The sequence below is a fragment of the Falco rusticolus genome, chromosome 10 (assembly GCF_015220075.1).
Source record: "Falco rusticolus isolate bFalRus1 chromosome 10, bFalRus1.pri, whole genome shotgun sequence".
NCBI classification, from domain to species: Eukaryota; Metazoa; Chordata; class Aves; order Falconiformes; family Falconidae; genus Falco; species Falco rusticolus.
Window position 1 is genome coordinate 1,863,813 of NC_051196.1, and position 15,938 is coordinate 1,879,750.

General features: G+C 56.4%; 1 protein-coding gene across 2 annotated transcripts in view; it reads right to left on the minus strand.

The window, feature by feature from the left end:
* The window catches only part of LSP1 (lymphocyte specific protein 1), a 51,037-nt gene extending 35,727 nt beyond the window's left edge, over positions 1 to 15,310 (minus strand). The window contains exon 1 of one of the 2 annotated variants that reach the window (XM_037402689.1): positions 15,155 to 15,310. In XM_037402689.1, coding sequence (XP_037258586.1) covers positions 15,155 to 15,234 — 80 coding nt within the window. In that variant the 5' untranslated portion in view covers positions 15,235 to 15,310. Of the gene's footprint in view, positions 1 to 2,501; positions 2,665 to 15,154 lie in introns of those variants that run through there. The other variant, XM_037402690.1, reaches the window with a different exon arrangement.
* Positions 15,311 to 15,938: the final 628 nt, after the last annotated feature.

Consider the following 15,938-nt stretch of genomic DNA (forward strand, 5'->3'; position numbering starts at 1 on the left):
CCGCCTGTGCTAAACCCATCAGCAGGGCCAGTGGAAAAGCCGTTGCACGTAAATCTGGCTCCCGGGAGCGATGCTCAGGTGATGGCCGCCAGGCACTCCGCCACACGCCGGCCTGGGCCACTCTGAAATGCTGGGGGGTTTCCCTCAAGCACAAGGCTGGATGCTTGAGTGTTGGGACTCAGCTCTTCAAACCAAATCCAGAATACTTTTAGGTTGGTTCCAGCTCAGGGTCCCTTAATGCAGCTGCAGAACAGCCCAGCAAGCAGCTCCCTTGGCTAAGCGATGCTCAGAGAAGGTAATTCCCTGTCTTCCCCTGCTGACGCTCTGCAGCAGGAGCGGCCAGGTAAATCTTGGCATCACACCGAAATCCCTGGTGCTCACAAATTTGGCTCTGAGCAGCCATTTTCACTCTTGTGCTCCAGGTCACCGATGCACTTGGGCACATCAGAAGAGCCTAGGACCTATGCAGTGTAACCGCTCTGCCTGCGGTCACCTTGGGACAGACAAAAGACAGAGCACGGCAATCTTGCCAGCAACGTATCCTCAAGCCAGGAGCCTCGAGCCATCCCCTGACTGAAGGAGCTTGTTCCCACACCCGAGGTGGCAGGGCTTGCAGAGCCAGCCCCACGGCCAGGCTTAGGAGGGAAATGGCCCCAGGAGAAAACACAACTGCAAAACAGGCTGTGCTGTGCCTGGAGCAGATCGTGCCTACTCTATTGACCCCTGCGAGCATTAGTGGGCTTTTTGGGTGCAAACCATGGATGAAATCCCTCACGCATCTTCACACTCCACCTCCCTCCTTGTCTGTAAGCAGGACTGGGAAACACAACCACATAGCCAGACCTCAGCCGGCTTCAGCGTAATAACCTCACTCGGGACAAATGTCATCTTAGAGTTCCTCTGGTAAAAGCCCCTGTGAGTCTCTGGGACACCAAAAGTCCCTTATCCACAGCAGGAAGAACTTGGAGACACCATTAAGGGCAGGAAAACACCCCTGGCTTGGGCTGTGCCAAGGACAGCTCGTTGGACACCCCTTTTCTGTGTATGAGGCACATGTGCTTCCCTCTGCTCCCCCCGACCTGCCACCTCGCAAAATAAGTTGCCGCCCGGCTGCGAGCAGGTGATTCCCACCCCAGTTCACTTGCTTGGCCCTCCTCGGTACCAGCTGGCCCCAGGTCGGAGCCCACCCCTGGGCGCTGCACACCCACGTGGAGGTTTCCTTACCCCTCGCGAGCCCCTGCCTGAGCCCTGCTCCCAAGCAGGGATGTGTAACTGAGACCCCAGCCCCTCCAGGCTGAGACCAGGGAAGATGCGTGACGGGCCAAACCAGAGATGAACAGAGCGGAGCCAGCTCCTCCTGCTCGCCTGCCATCCCAGGGGCCCGTGTCACCAGCAGGAGCTTTTCTGCTGGCACCCCTGGGTCTGGAATGGGCCCTGGGAGATGGTGGGAGGGACTGGGTGGCTGTAGGAGCCAGTTTCACTTCCAAGGCAAGAATCTCATGTCAGAGGTGAGGTTTAGAGGCTGCGTTACCAGCTAGGGAAATCCCAAAGTAACTGGAAAAGGGCTGTCCAAACAACCCCCATGCTGGCATCTTCCACCTCCCAGCGGGAGACCAGCAGGCACCGGCAAGCACAAGGGAGCCAAGAGGTGCCCAAGACGCAGGATGCGGGTCCGTCACTCCTTAATGCCATCCCTCACCCACCCAGCTGCTCCCACGGAAGAGAAAGAGGCGAGGAGTGCCTCTCTGCTGCCCAGTTGGAGCCACCAGCCGGGTTTTCCCAAGGAGAGCAGCATCTCCAGCCCCAGGGAAAAGCCGAGTGACCACATGGAAGCGAACCCCAGGGCCAGCAGACAATGTGGCTGTCCCCGGCTGACAAGGGGAACCAACCCAACCGAACCATCCGCCTCCCTGCCTTTGGAATTGTACTCCGAAAGAAAGGGTCGGAGCACTGTGGGGATGGATTAAACCGAAGGAGCTAGGTCAGCGCGCAGCCCGGGAAGGATCCGGCCCTTCGCAGATCTCTGAATTGAAAACGCACATCGCGGCATGCACAGCGCACGTTTCCTCCCCGAACAAATAATTAAATAAATAAATACACGAACGGATAAATAATCCTTTTTCTAAGCAGAAGCCTTCGGCGCTCAGGGGACACAAAAAGGCACAGCGAGCCGTGGCAGAGCGAGGGGGGGGGCCGGGCCCCCCGCCGGCTCAGGTGAGCGTCACGGTGCAGTTGTGCTCAGCTCCCCCAGCGGTGCGTGCTGCTGGAAAAGCCATCAGCAAGTTCCATCTGCTTTTCTCATACTGCCGCTGGGGAGGGGGAGCTGGGCCCCCCCCCGATCTATTTTTCTTCCATCTGCCGGAGAACGGGGCTGAGGAGGGAACCGAGCTGATGCAAAGGGACGCGGAGCCGGGCGCTGCGCAGCGCGTCCCCTGCCCGCCGCGACCCCCGGGCTCCCCCCCCCGCAGCCGGAGCCGGCCCCCCGGCAGGTGGGCTCTCACCTGATGAGGTTCTGCAGGCCCTGCTTGCTGGAGTTCCTCCTCAAAACCGCGCTGGTCATGGTGGCCGCGGCCGAGCGGCGGGCAGGGTCCCGGCTGCCGCCCCCTCCCCAGCGCCGCAGGCAGCTGCCCGCCCGCCCGGCTGCGCGCTCCGCCGCCCCCTCCCCGCCCTCAGGAAGTTCTGCAGCTGGTTTCCTTTTGTTTCTGCTCGCCCCCCCGCTCCACACCCCCGGCTGGGCTCCTCCACCTCCCTCTCCCCCTCCCCCTCCGCCCCGTGGAAGTGTCACGGGGGAGCCGCGGCGGGGGTCCCGCCACACAAAGCCCGGCGCTCCCACCCTGCCCCTCGCCCTCCTCGCTGTAACTCTCCTCGCCCTCCCTCCTCCTCTCCAGTCCCTTCTCCTCCCCTGATTCACCCCCCTCCCCTTCCCTTTTTTTTTTTTCCCCGCTCCACCTTTCCCACTGCCTTCCCCATCGCCCAGCGCCGCTCGCGAGCAGAGCCCCGGGGGGCACTTGCGCTCCGAGGGCGCCGAGCCGCCCCTGCCCCGCTCACGGCAGCAGCCCCGGGCCGAGGGCTCACCCCCCGCGGGTCCCCAGCGCCCCCGGTGAACCCACCGGACACCGATGCCCGAGGGGCTTCGTGCTGGGAGGGAGAAACCTTCTCCTGGGATGGAGATAACGGCTGGGCTGGGGGGAGCCCCCGGGCTGCAGCCCCGGGCAGGAAAGCAGCAGGCACCCTGCTTCTGCTCTCACACCTCCTCCTCACCTCCTCGAGTGACCGACTCTCCCGTGCCTCAGTTTCCCCAGCTGTCAACTTGAGCAAAAGCAAAAAAAAAAAAAGAAAAAAATCTGGCTCACCTCCATGAAACACTAATATTCCAGGAGATGAAAGAAATGCATGAGTGTTTGGTGAAGGATTAACAACGTTGCCACCTGCTAAAGCAAAATGCCCGTCTGCCATGCATTCAGCTAATTGCTCTTCATGCTACCCCATCATGGGAGCAGTCTTGGGAAAAAAAAAAAAAAAAGCGGCTATTTTTCCCTAACTCACATTCCTGCTCCACATCTGCCTTTTCTGGGGATGACATCTCCTGCTCTAGCAAACTGGCAGGTGCCTGCACTTGTACCTAGCAAATTCCAGCCCTCCTTATACCCGCAAACCATGGTGCTCATGGCATGGCCTGCCCATGCTCCCCCCCGGGAAGGGGGACAATTCCTCTGGCTGTCTCCGAGATGGGAGCAGTTATGATGGGACCAGCCTGCTTAGCCCCTTACCCTCCTCCTGCTTTCAGTCCCTCTCATCTCATTTAAATGTTTCTTTTCAATCACTTCTGCAGAAGTGTTTCTTGCCGCCTGGTAAGCTGAAATGGGGAAGTGCCTGTGAAATACACCCAGAAATCTTAATAAAAAGGAAGGTCATTAAAGCCAGATCAGAAGGAAGTGCCTTCCCTCCTTCCCACTGTCTCTTCATTTCAAAACAGCTTTTTATTTTTCTTCAGTTATTTACTAAGCACCCCCTAAGTGATCAGGAACAACAAAAACCGCTAAGCAGAGACATTGATGCTGGCCTCACTCTGTGGGCTGCTCAGATGCTGTCACACTGCATTTTTTCCATATAAATTTGGTGAGAAGATGCAAGAGATCCACCACAAAAGGTCTTCGTCTCTGAAAAAGAGCCTGTCCCAGCCCTGCAAGTACTTACAGGAGTAATTAGATTTTAGCATGTGAACACTCCTATTGACCTCACCACAATTGCCCACAGACCTGAGATGAAGTAGGCACCTATAGGGTTTTCTTTTTTGAGAGAATCAGCCCAAACCTGCCAGTGAGTCCCATGGTCCAGGGCAGCCAAGGGTGCAAGATGGAGGTGCCTTGGCAGGCAGAGACAAATCTGGCAGCCATGGGCCAGCAACAACTGGGGACTAGATGAAATCACAGCAGCACTCTTATTTCAGGCAGGGATGCCGAGCGATCCGCAGGAGCTGAGGAGGGGCAAGGCGGAATGCAGCCCTGTCACCAGGAGAAGGCAGGAGCTTGCTGGCTGCGGGGCGGGAAAGAGGCGATGGCACACCAGTACCTACTGGAGGTGAGATCCTCCAGAGAAACAGGCAGAGCGAAAAGCTGTTGATTCCCCCAGCAAGAGCGCCTTGCCTCCACAGCCGGGTTGTCTCCGGGAACGTGCCAGCGTGTGAGCTCCTCGTCTTGCAAGCGCCTGGCAGACTTCCACCCCAAGTGCAGGACTGCCTGCCTCTCAGAGATGGGGGCCTTCATGGCTGACAAAAACCACGCCTGGGTGATGAAATCCAGGACCAGAGAGAGGTCTTGACATTAGCTCTTATGGTGTAAGGTGCTAAGATCATTTGGAAATACCAGAAGTGAAAGCAGTGAGGAAAAGGGTCCCTACACTGCAACAGGCAGCAGGCTGAGCTCTGCATTGCTCCGGGAAGAGAAATTCCTGGTACTGAGCTCTGCCTGGAGAATCCTCCTGCCTGCACAAGGTGGCTGTGCTGCTTGACCTCTGGGGAAGGTTTTCTGCCCTTCTTCCTGGCTTTCATCTTGGAGAAAGACATCAGATATGGCAAGAAAACGCATCCTTCTTCCATCGTCAGCAGGGTCCTGCTGGACCACGGGGGAGGAGAGCAGAGCAGGACACTCTAAACTCACAGCTTGCAAGAGGGGAGGGAACTGTGTACTAAGTGACACATGGACAGAGTCACTGTCCCCATCTCCGTGGGGTGGGGAGCATTTCAACCCACTATTCAAAAGCACAGAGGCTGGGCCTGAGGGACCACGGAAGAAAGAGCAGTGCAGGAGAAAACCCACACCATCGCCCTGCAGAACAGAGGCACCTTCTCTCCCCTGGCCTCCCTCACTCGCTGCCGAGCCCAGGTGCATCGGTCTGAGTCATACCACGCATCCAAGAACAGTAAGGTCACCATCAGTCCCACAGCTGCTTGTATTCTTTCACAGAAACGAACCTCCCGGTCCCACCAGGAAGCGGGTAGGAGTACAGCAGACGCAGGAAGAAAAACAAAGAATTAATTCAACTGTTATTTTTTGGCACAGTTTAAGCTAGGAGAACCACCATAAATCTCTGCAGCAAAACCACACCCCACTACAGGAGCAGGGATGCGTGGAGCACCCAGAAACACACTGCAGAGCACCGGAGAGCTTCCCAGAGCTCTTCCCAGCAGCAGGGGAAGCCGAGAAGGTGACACGTCGGGAGGCAGCAAGTCTGTCTCCATCGCTGCAGGAAGGAGGGCGGGAGTCCCAGAGAGATAGGGCCGCACCAGTTCCCGTTAATTACACAATCACTCTGCTATGTAGGACTAGTTGCAAAATCAGTTGGAGGCTAACACATGGTCTAGGAAAAGAAGAAACAAACAGACTCGAGTCCTGCTAGCAAAGAAATGCAGCCCAAGCAATTTTAATCTCCAGTACTGTTGGGATGCAGAGCACTGTCAGCGTGAGCCCTGACGTACAGTCACTTCCAGAGCCGGTTCTTTATAGGTGCCATCAGCTGCCAGCATGGTTTCCAGAGGTCCATGCCTGCATGTCAGTGTCGGGATCTCACCCAGAGGAGATGGTCTTGCAGGAACAGTCTCACCTCTTCAGCAAGGACTAAGCAGCCCTGTCTCAGCCAGAGACCCTGTGCTTCCACCAGCAGCCCCCCCAGGACGAGGGGTTAGATAAGGTCTCCTTGTTTTGCCTTTGAAGTGGTGCCTCCTTCCCTTTGCCACCCCAAACCTCTCTCCCTATCGTCACGCCTCCCCAACTTCTCTTCACCATGCACATGCAACCCCCACTTTGAAACCAACCTGGCAGATGTCAGCACTGGTCCAGCCCCCTGGGAGCCCCAGTTCAGTGAAAGGGGCACACCGGTTGGCACGGCAGCTGCATCGATGGTGTGGTTTCCACATTAAGCCTGATGGATAGGGTTTGCTCATCTCACCTTCATCCCTAACTCCCGGTTAGCTCAGTCCAGCTCATTCTGCCAAGCACTCATGTTTGAGCAGCCAGAGAGGCCAAAGCAGGCAGCCAGAGACAATCCCAAGGAAACAGGGTGTCTAGCAGCCAAAAGCAGCGCGTTATCTCCTTCACACCAGAACAGCTCGTTACAAGTGCCAGAAACATGCTGTCAGGGCATCTCGTCTGTGCGATGAGCTCAGGGTGCAGGGGAAGGAGCCCAGTCCCAATGATGCTCCCCAGCAAGCCTTCCTCTGCCCAGGCTGTGGGTCAGGAGGGGACGTTCCCAAGCCAACGCGTGACACCATGGGTGTTCAGGGAAGGGGTGCTGTAGGCGGGGGCTGTCTTGGCCCAGAGCTTTTGCCTGGCTCGTGCGCTCAGAGGAACAACACGAAGAACATGTATAATTGTGGGCTGGGTCCAAAGAGTCAACAAGCACCGTGTCATAGTAAGTCTGAAGTCCTTGGCTTGGGATCAGCGATGACTTTCTTCCTGTGACATGCAAGGAGGCAAAAATGAGAGGGAAAGGAAGCTGGGTCTAGAAGGCGCATCCCTCTTCACCCACCCCACGGCTGCCTTCACCCTCACACAGAATGGAGGAGGCACCTTCCCTCCGGGGCACCTCATGGGTACATCCATAAACCTGATATCCCAGGAGTTCACTTCCCCTGCCAGGGAGGGGAAGACACGAGCTTACAAGCCTTGTAAGAGAAGGTGCTTTTGCTCCAAGGGTGATACACACGAGGACAAAGGATGAGGGGACTGAGGGAGAAGGAACCAAATGCAACATTCAAAAGCTGGATTTAAAAAAGCCAGGGGAGGGAAGTAAAGAGGGGTGGTGTGAGCATTAACCGGGCAGCCCAGCACAGCTGAAGGACATCAGAGCCCCTGCTGCGCTGGGTGCTGCGCGAGCGCAGAGGGATACACCTGAGCTGCACGGTGAGCTACCATCTGGGTTTTACAGACCAGGACCAAGGCCAAGTGACTCAGCCAAGCCCTGGAGGGGTGCAGCTGGTCCGGCATGGCGAGCCAGCGTGGCTACCGCAGCCAGCACCAGGCACCATATCTATATATTAGGTTCTATCAGCAAAGCCATTGGGAAAGAGACAGGAAGACAAAACAATGGCTGCAGATAAGACACTCCCAGCCCACGCAGGAGGGTCATTACAGGACAAGAGGAGAACTGCTGGCCCCGAGGAGCTTGGCTCCATCTCTTTGGGATGCCTCTCCACCTTAGGGCCAAGAAGCAGGACAAAGGGCTCCTGCCGGGATGAATAAGCTGTAGGGAACTGCTGCCAGGAGGTTGTCCCACCGCCGGCAGATGCTGTAGGAAATGACTAAAAAAGGCCGCCTCAGAGCATCACATCACCTCGTCACTAGCCTTTGCTCACCAAGGTCTGGAAAGCTGCTGAAGGAATTTGAACTTTGAATGTCCATTGAAAATAAATGGAGTGACCTTCGCTTTGGCTAGGTGGATTAGATGGACACCGGGCAGCCGCGGACACCTTCAGACCTCTCCCGTGTTTAATGTCAGAGAGGAGCAACCTGTAATAGAGGCACCACCTTCTTTCACCAAGTGGCCTCTGTGCGATGCATTTCAGCATCACCCAAAGCCAAGCAACACATCTGGTTGATTTGTAAGGTAGCAGCGCTGTGCGAGAACAGCCCGGTGCCTAAGCCACACTGCTCAGCTGACCAGCGCGGCACAGCTTTCAAGAAGTGAAATACAGCTTCTGCCCGATATAAACTTATTAGCTCATCTGCAGCTGGCCTGGGGCTGTGATGTAGCACCGCATTGTGCAACGCAGGCGGTTTTAGCAACCATCAATCCCTGCCTCATGCTGCCGGGCTGGTTACTCTGGCTGGGGTCAGGGTAGACTAATGGATAAGAAGGAACCCCCAAGCATCATCTGACAGCTCCTGCTTCCAGGCTATATCCTCACCTCAGGCTGCACCTTGTCCTGGGGAAAGGCATCTCATCTCAACTTCCCAATATCCACCCATGGCTCCCTCACCAAGCTGGGCAAAGGGTGGGAGCTGCGATGAAAGGGTGGGCAAAAGTACCGTCACGTATCCAAGACATCTGAAGACCAACAAGTGCCTCCATCCAGAGGGAGGAGAGTCATTAATGTCCCCAAGTGAGACCCAAAGAAAAGTCAAGATGAGCCTTTCTCCACAAGGGACGGCTAAGGCTGTATGCAGGAAAACGGCAACTGGAGCGGAGAAGCAGCAGAAGGGACAAATGCCACCCCGAGGAAGGAGCAGCCGCAGCGCAGCAGGGGTGCGCAGCCTGTACCGCATTAGTCTGTCCTTCAGGGCAGCTCAGCTCAGGCACACTGCTCTCGGCTCTGGGTACGTGAAGCTAAGTGGCAACTGCAAGGAAGCATTTCTCTTAAGAGGAAATTATTACTGCCATCAATTTTACTGGGGGAGAACTTTGCCACTCCCAAACGGCTGGCGGCTGTGATTGTTGGGGGTCTGTCAATAGTTTAGCGTTTCTCGATGCTAATGGCTCTGGAGCAAGCTTTCACTGGAAACTGCTTTTGCAGCAGAAAAGCACATGCATGCACAAGCACAGAAGAAGAGATCATATTTTCCAAACTGTCTGGCAAGGGCTTGATAAAAGCCGTTGCACATACTGTCTATTTAGCTGCAGCAAGCAACATACACCTAGAGCTGGGAGAGAAGGTTCTCGTAATGCAGAATTAACCCCTAGCAAAGGATGCATTTTCAAATTGAGAGTGTAAGCAAAAGAACCGGAGACCTCCAGCTGATGCAAACTGGCACAGATTTATGGCAGGCGGTGGGATGGTGCTGATGTAGAAAAGCATTCAGGTCTGCACATCTGTGCAATAGCAAGAGAAATCCAACTCAACTGAGCTCCAAATAGACAGTCTTGCACATCTCAGACCGGTCGCTCCCAGGTGGCTCCGAGTTTTTAAGCCACTGGGTGCAAGTCACCAATCAAGAAGCCCACTGGCTGCCATTTCCATTCATTAATAACTCCAACTGGGTTTGCTCATCTACCTTCATCTTTACCCATCCGTACGAGCCACCACTGCTCCTTTGAGACAGGTGAGCCCAAGTAGCTCCTGGGTTTATACTCACCCCATTTGACTCAAGACAGAGCTATCAGCATCAGCTCTGCTGCCAGCCCCAGCAGCCCATCCCAGGAGGGACTTGTTTCAAGCAGCAAATAACAGAAGATATTTCATCCCGCCTTGCCACAAATTCTCCTGCAGAGGACGGGGGCTGCTGGCCTCCCTGCCCAGGCACTGCACGAGCAGCGGTGGAGCCCCCCGAAAACCACTGCAGACCTGCCTGCGAGAAAGACCACTCCGAGTGCCGAAACCTGGGATTAAGACACTCCAGCAGCTGCCTCACACATCTGGTGTGTGTTAGGATGGATACACTGGCAAGGAAAACACACACGGGCTCCAAGCAGGGCTGGTTAACCCCTTCGCGACTGAGCCTCTGTGGAGCACCTGGACAGGCTGAGATCCCTGGCCAAGCCTCAGGAGAGCTCGGCTCAAATCTCAGCAGTGTCCTGTACTTCCTAGGAAATATTGGGCAATCAGCGAGCAATTCAGGTGCCTAAACATAGGTGTCAAGTGCCACTGAGGATGGCTTGGGTTACCTAAGACACCTGCCAAAGCCTGGTAGATGTCACATGGGCCCAATGTGACAAGCCACCTCTTCTGGGTACCCAGTCCACAGTGGGTGAGTCCTACTTTTAGGGCATCCCCTCCCCTTCCTAAACATCTCAGGCTCAACTGGCTGGCCTTGCAGTACAGATAACCTGTCCTCTTTGCTCCGAGGCAGGAGCTACTGGGATAGCTACAGAGCATCCACCACGGTGACACCCTGACCTTGCTTGGGCACTGTAGGTGCTGTTCTAGTACTGATCGTACTGCAGTTGTGCCGTGCAGGACAGCTGCCTTCCTAGCATGCACAGGACCTCCTAGGACATATTTTTGACCCACACACCAGATGACCATGATCCAGAACACAACCTGGCTAAGGAGGCCCCCGAGTCCCCATCATACAAATTCACCCCTGTGCTTCCTCGCATTGATCTGCGTTTCTCCTTGTGAAGGGCTTGAGGAGAACAGAACCACCCCACGAGAACCCATACCCCATGCCTTTGGCTTCAAAGGATGCCAGAGCACCTCCTCAGTGAACCCAAAGACTCTGCATGATGAGGAACTTGTTGGACTCATGTTAAGGGAACAGGAACCACAGCCATGGGAGGTCAACACTGCTGCACGAGCTGGGTGCTGCCTTGGGCAGAGCAGAGCCCTCCCTCGCCTGCGCCAGGCACCGTCCTCCCCGGCCAGGCTCACGGAGCCAGACTGTACTGGGGAGCTGCAGGGAGAGCAGCAAATCCTTGCGGCATTTCCTCCGAGCCCCTGAGGACCACAACAGGTTTGCACCATCCATTGGAGCCAGATTACACTCCCCGAAGCCTGGTGGCCACCAGTCCCCACCTGGGCAACAACTTTCTTCAGGCCACCTCCAAAGAAAAAGCTGTTCCCAACGAAAACGTGACACGACCAAGGCCTCGGAGCACCTCCCGGCCAGGAGGTCTGCCCAGCTGCGAGTCAGCGTCCCGCTGGAGGCTGCAGCCAGGCTGGATGAGTGCCTGGCTGGGAGCAAGCCCAGTGCTGGGGAGAGCACCGAGGCAGCAAGGAGCCCGCTCAGCTGCCGTGTGGACCCTGCAGCTGGGCGTGGGGTCATGGGGGTGAGGGATGTGACAGGGGATGCAGGGGGGGATGCAGGCAGAGCATCTCCAGGGCTGGGTTAGCGGGGTCAGTGGAGGTCAGAGCTGAGGGGCCCAGGATCCCCAGGGCATGCCAAGGTTAACCACTTTGCTGCCACCTTCTACACTTCCAGTTACTGCTAGGGAAAGGGCTTTCAGATTTTGGGAAAGGCCTGAAACCCTCCGAAGCAGCACAACCGTGAAAACGCCCATGCTGGGGAGGACGCCCAGACCAGGGGGTAGAAGAAAAGCCCTCTTCCCTTGCCACCTTCCCAAACCAGCCCCCCGCACACCTCGCACATCTCTAGGCTGAGCTCAGCCATGCCCAGGGAGCAGCACTCATCCTGTGTCAGCTGCAGCAAACCTGGGAAAGTCCACACAGCTTAACCCGTGTGGGCAGGGGGGCTGCAAACAGACCCTGAGGGGTCCCAAGACCAGGATCCTCCCTGAACCAAAGTGCCACAGCACCCTCTGACAGCAGCTCTCCCTCGGTGACATGTGCACCGAGGGATGCCTGCCTGCTCCACCAAGCGATAAAGCCCTGCCGTGCCCCCAGGCTGCCTGGACATCGCCTTCCTCAGTGCTGCGGATTATCGGTGCTGTTGAACAAATCAGGCCAAGCAGAGCTCGCCCCCTCGTGGGATGCAGCCGGGGGACGCCTGCCCCCACCCCAGACAGAGGGGCTGGGTACCCCAGGGGTGCAGGCTGGGCTGTGCCTCTGCCCCCTTTCTTCCAGAGCAGCGGGAGCCCCAGCACCACCGCAGCCAGTAGATGTGCTTTTTCACCCCACGCCAGCAATGCTGGTCTGGCAAAACCTTGTCCTGGCAGCCCCCAGCGTGGTCCCAGGCACAGCCAGCCCAGCCTTCCCCACAGCCAGGCCTCTCCAATGTCCAGGGGCAAGGGATTCCACAAGTTTCGGAGCCAGACTTCACCCCACGAGTTTTAAAACAGCAAGCCCTCCAGCCAGCAAAGAGTCTTCTGTGGTTTAAAGAAAATGCAATTCAAATAAAGGCTGCTGGGCAATCCCCTACTTTGATGCACACACCTCCACACCCATAGCTTTACACTGCAAACTAAGCTCAGAGGCAAGGCAGGCTTTTATTTTTAATTTATTTTTTATTGCAAGGAGAAAGGGGCAGTGAAGGCACCTGATACCTCCCTATCATTAGAGACTGTTCTTTATCCCTAATGCCCCTGCCAGGGCATCCATATCCAATTTGGAAACAAAGTCTTGCCCAGCTTCATTACATTATCCATCTGGCCCTCCCCTGCTCGTTTCCCCACTATCTTTCCACTTCAATGAGCCCAGCTGGGTCAAACTGGGACCGGTAACCCCCGAGCAAGGATCAGCCATCCCTCCCCAAGGAACCCGCTGTGCTGAGGGGTCCAAAGACTCTCCACATATCAGTTTCCCCAGACAACCCCCTTCCAGCCACGGGTATACTTAGCAACAGCAGTCATCCCAGCAAGGACCCTCGAGACTCCTCTAAGGATGTGGAGAATTCAGGACAGCTGGGGACAGACGTGGCAAAGCAAAAGCCCAGGGCTCGCGCCGCAGGGCTGTCCCCAGGCGGTGACCATACATGGGCTGCCCAGGCTCCCGGCGGCTCACCGGCCGGGAAGCCCCAGGGAATTTGGGCAAAGCCCATCTCTCCTCTCAGACCCCACAGGCAAGAGAGACGTGGCGCAGCAGCGGCGCTGTGGCACGGGTGCAAGCATCCGTGAGAGACAAGAGCGCAGCAGCTCAGGTCAGGGGCTGCTGGAGCCTCCAGAGCTCCGTGGGGAGCGCTCCAAGTGACAGACCCAACACCGAGCAGGCTCCCAACCTCCCGCCATCAAGACAGGACACCCCAAGCAGCCACCTCCCCAGAGCCCCCCCAGCTTCTTGCTGGTTGCAGGAAGGCTTCGCATCAGGCTCACACCGCAGCGGTTTCCTATAGAACAGCTCCAGGCCGTGGAAGAGAGCGTAACACCAGTTTGCTTCAGGTGGTGTTACACTGGTGTTACCAAGACTTTGCCAGCATGTCCTTGTTTGTACGGGGAAACAGAGTAAGCTATACCCAAATTAGGATTTCTAGGACATTTTCTAATGCAAGCTCCTCTTCTGTATACACGTGCACAGCTAGATACGGTTCATTGCTTAAGCAAACCCAGCACCTTTTTTCTCCCCATATCTCCTCACTGTGCATTTACACCACGGAGCCTTGGGATTTACTTTCCAGGCAGCTCCATCACTGCTCACACCTCCAGCATGCCCCAAGCTGCCTTAGGAGCACTGTTCTGACTCCATCCATACACGGGTCAGCTAGCAAAGAGCTTTGTCCCCAGGGAGAGGGGATGAGAGAGCTGAGCTAGCCACAGAGTGACAAAAGGTAGCCCCAAGCAGCGAGTAAACACTTCCTTCCTCCATTTTGGGAGTGGAAATCACCAGAGCCCAGCAAGTATTTATACAGCACAAGTAAAAACAGGAGAAGTTTAGAGCTGCACATGAAACTATTACCTAAATTGGGAGGGAAAGTAATTCTCTGCAGAAAAAAACAAAAGGAAGTTATTTTTCTCGCTACTTTTGCCATCAAGTTTCACATTCCATTAAAATTCTAAAATGCAGCTAGGGAGGATATGCCGCCCTGCTGCCACTGTTCACATACGCACTTTTTAAACGCGTTTCTAAAGGCCATCGGAGTGCTGCCGAACGACCCCTTGCAGGTCCTTCTTGCTGCCTCTTGTTTAGCTGAAGCTCAGGCAGGGAACGCAGGAGGGAACAAGCCACCGCTGCCCCAGCAGCAGCTCCTGCCGTACCTGTGCCCACTGCCCTGGGCCACCCCCGCCTGCCCCCTGCCCCCCAGGGCCAGCTGAGCCCGCCGGCAGGCCACGGCCGGGCTGGAGCGGCGCTGGGAACCGCATCCGTGGTGCTGAGAAGCCCCCGTGCTCCCCCAGCAGCCGAGGCTTCCCCTTTGTTTCGGCAGGGAGCGCGCACGGAGCCTTCCAGCACCTTTTGAAGCTTCCAGTGAAGCCTTCAGCCACGGCTAATTGCTGTCAGGTGTCAGCCAAAACACTTACTTACTGCAACCAGCAGTGACAGGAGGTGATGCGCCTTTCTCCTCTCGCTGTCACTCAAGGGTTTGGGGTTTTTTTCCTATCGAAGACGTTAACTGCGCTGGCTTTCAGAAGCCTTGGAGGGAAATGCTAATGCAAGCTTTGAAGTTGGAGGCGAAAAATCAGGCAACCCCCCAAGCTCCCTGGATGCTCAGCCTGAATCCAGTCCAAACCTAAGTACTTCTGGGTGATACACCTCAGCCGAGCTTATCTCTGCCTGCTTCCACCACAGACAGATGTGGGCTCTGCTGCTGATCTCTCCTCTCTAACCCCTATGGAAAGCTGTTTTTTTCAAGTGAACAGACCCCAGAATTTACGATCTCTGCTGATGAAGCAACAGAGCAGAGCGGAGTCACAGGGTGATGTACAACCTGACAGCAGCTAGCCTAAAACATTGCCAGCTTAATTTGGTCAGAGACATAGGGGACACAGCAAGAAAGCAGATGTGCCCGGCGTTTGCTGCAAGGAGGGGAGGCAGCAGATCACCCACTGGTCTTAGAGATGGAGCTGATGCAGCTATGGAGCAGGTCCAGGTCACCAGAGCCCTCGCTGAGCTTGCCCGCTGCTGGAGCTGCGGTTCCCTGCTTAATTAACCCCCTCCCAGGGGCTTTGAAGTTCAAAGATGAGACCATTAGGAAGCCTAAGCCTCTCCCTAGCTGGAGGAGCTTGTCAAAAGCCTGCAAGAGCATCTGACCCATTCCAGCCTCATGGGTCATCATCATTTCGGCCACGCAGCCTCCTTCCCCACCATCACCCCACCCCACCCCCCCAGTTTTCCAGCCTCCCAGTTTCCCGGGAGGCAGACGTGGTGTTGGGGTACTGGGTCCCCAGGCCTCACCTCTCGCTCTCCCCAGGAGATTCATCTCCCACTTGGTTCACACCTTCTGCACCCTTCTGGCACCCCTCCGAGTCTGACATCTTCTCCCCTGGCTGGCGCGGCAGCCCCACGGACAGCTCGGGTGCGAGGGCTGCGTTTCACTTTTCCTGCGCTCGGCAGAAGTGAGCTGTGCCGGAAGCTTCATGGGGGGATGGGGCAGAGGGAAGGCAAAATGGGGGGTTTCATTTTTTTAAAAAACTGTTAGGACTATTTTAAGGTCTTGCCGGTGGCTCGAAATCAGGAAGTTCTGGGCTAACCCAAGGGGAAAGCAAGGGGTACGGACATCCCCACCACGGCAGGGAGCAGGGTGACCCACTGCTGGCCCTGCCGCCCACGCCGCTCTGGGGACAGCCAGCAGCACCAACTGCAGTGCCCATACCGCTCTGGGGACAGTCAGCAACTCCAAACACAGCGCCCATACTGCTCTGGGGACATCCAGCAGTGCCAGCTGCAGTGCCCGTACCACTCTGGGGACAGCCAGCAGCTCCAAACACAGCGCCCATACTGCTCTGGGGACAGCCAGCAACTCCAAACAGTGCCCGTACCGCTCTGGGGACAGCCAGCAGCTCCAAACACAGCGCCCATACTGCTCTGGGGACAGCCAGCAACTCCAAACAGTGCCCGTACCGCTCTGGGGACAGCCAGCAGCTCCAAACACAGTGCCCATACTGCTCTGGGGACAGCCAGCAGTGCCAGCTGCAGTGCCCATACCACTCTGGGGACAGCCAGCAGCTCCAAACACAGT